Source organism: Octopus bimaculoides, chromosome 10 (assembly GCF_001194135.2).
Source record: "Octopus bimaculoides isolate UCB-OBI-ISO-001 chromosome 10, ASM119413v2, whole genome shotgun sequence".
NCBI classification, from domain to species: domain Eukaryota; kingdom Metazoa; phylum Mollusca; class Cephalopoda; order Octopoda; family Octopodidae; genus Octopus; species Octopus bimaculoides.
The window spans coordinates 70067344-70069719 of NC_068990.1; the positions used below are offsets into that span (position 1 = coordinate 70067344).

At 35.7% G+C, this 2376-nt stretch overlaps 1 protein-coding gene across 1 annotated transcript in view; it reads left to right on the top strand.

Moving 5' to 3' along the window:
• The window catches only part of LOC106882365 (epidermal growth factor receptor), a 205829-nt gene that overhangs the window by 158063 nt on the left and 45390 nt on the right, over window positions 1-2376 (top strand). The window contains exon 8 of the mRNA XM_052971277.1: window positions 87-192. Coding sequence (XP_052827237.1) covers window positions 87-192 — 106 coding nt within the window. The remainder of the gene's footprint in view (window positions 1-86; window positions 193-2376) is intronic.

Consider the following 2376-nt stretch of genomic DNA (forward strand, 5'->3'; position numbering starts at 1 on the left):
TTACCTACCTTTTTCCCCTCTTTCTTTAACCTAACAATATCATAAACCATTGTACCACACTAAAATGTTAATCTATTTCTTTCTAGCTTGCAATGGAACTAAAAGTTGGTTGAATTCAAAAAACATTGCTTCTTTCAAAGACTGTACCATTATCGAAGGCAATTTAATTATGTTAGGTGTAACATTTAAAGGGTAAGTTGTTTTGATTTTGACACGTTGAGTTCTTGTGGCCAATAAAATTAAACATTATTATTATTATTGTTATTATTATTATTATTATTATTATTATTATTATTATTATTGTTGTTGTTGTTGTTGTTGTTGTTGTTGTTGTTGTTGTTGTTGTTGTTGTTGTTGTCGTCGTCGTCGTCATTGTCGTCGTCGTCATCATTATTATTATTACTATTAAAGGATAAAAATTTATTCACACTATGCACTAGTGAGATAAATATTTATTCACTCCCTGCACTTGTAAAATAAATATTTATTCATCTCCAGCATTTTCTCAGGTAAATATTTATGAATCCCCAGCATTTATAAGATAAATATATTTATTTCATTCAGCCTTCCATAGCTTGAAGTATCCAGTAATAACTGTTTAAACCCTGTTGGCTTCATGTAGAAAAGGGGGAAAGCAGGAGTTGTGGCTTTCATGCCTTTCACAAGGCTAAGTATTGGAAGTATCAGTGAAGGGAAATTATACCTGCCAGTTAAACTATGGTGTACAAGCCAACAGGTTAGATCCTGTGTGATTGCTTAAACTGGTAAAAATAGCAGCGAAATATCCCTCAACTTCACACTCTACTATCTTAAAAATGTAAGAACATATTAGATAATGTAGTCCTAGATAAACTATGTCTGTAAAAAGTGACATGGTCACATCTGGAATGTCTTTGATGATTCAATCAGTCAGGACTGAATTAGTGGTTAGCTACTAATATCTATCTAGTTACTAACTAACCACTTATTGCCTACTCTCTGGTGGTCATGCTTTAACATCATAACTTCTTGCTTTGCAGTCATGAGGTTTGGGGTTTGGTCCCACTATGTGATACCTTGGGCAAGTATCTTCTATTATAGCCCTAGGCCAACCAATGTCTTGTGAGCGAAATTGGTAGATGGAAACTGTGAAAGTCCATCTTATATATGTTTCTGTGTGTTTGTGTCTGTGTTACTCCCCTCCCCCACTGCCTGACAATTAGTGTTGGTTTGTTTTTGTCCCTGTAATCTAGTAGTTCAGCAAAAGAGAGCAACAGGATAAGTACAGGAGTCAATTTGTTGGACTAAAACCATTCAAGGTGGTGCCCCAGGATTACCACAGTCCACTGACTGAAACGAGTAAAAGTTAAAAGATGGACATGTTAGTGGATGACAGATAGTGCACCACACTTTAGTTTGTATTCAGTTTGTCTTTTTTCAGTCTGAGTTCAAATTTTGCCAAAGTCAACTTTGTCCTTTCATCTACCCTGGGGCATCCAAAAGTTAAATATTGATGTTGACTTGATCAATATGTTACTCTCTCAATATTTGTGGTTATATATATAAATGATAGCAATTACTATCTAAATATTTGTAAAGGTGCTGGTGCCATATAGAAATAAACAATGTCCGTGAAAGCTTCCTGGTCACAAATATTTGTTAGTGTTGGTGCCATGTAAAAAGCACTGGTGATGGTGCCACATAAAATCACTGGTGATAGTGCCATGTAAAAAGCACCCATTACACTCTGTAAAGTGGTTGGCATTAGGAAACATATCCAGCTGTAGAAATTAAGCTAAAACAGAGTATGGAACCAGTTGCAGCTTCTGTCAAGTCATCCAATCCATGCCAGCATGGAAAACAAACTTTACATGATGTTGATGACAAGAATCCTTGTCTAAATGCTTTTGGAAATTACTTTCTATCATAAGTGTGGTCTTATTTCTCTCTGACTCTACCTTCAAACTTTTGGGGTTGACAAAAGTTAATATCAATCATTTACTGAGATTAATTTAACTGACTCCCTCTGTCTCAGTTCCCAGACCTTCAGTACTAAGCAACTTTCCCTATCATTTTCCTAGAATTCATCTGTCTGGAATTCTGCCCTTATCATTTACCTTTTGTCTTATATATTTTTGTTTCAATCATTGGACTGCAGCCATACTGGAGCACCACCTTCAAGGGTGTTAGTCAAACAAATAGACCTAATACTTGTTGTTTTTTTTTAAGTCTGGTACTTATTCTATTGGTCTCTTTTTGCCAAACTGCTAAGTTACAGGAATGTAATCAAACCAACACCAGTTGTCAAGTGGTAGTGGGAGGCAAGCACAATACACAGACGTACATGTAGATATATGCACACACACACACACACACACACACACACACACACACACA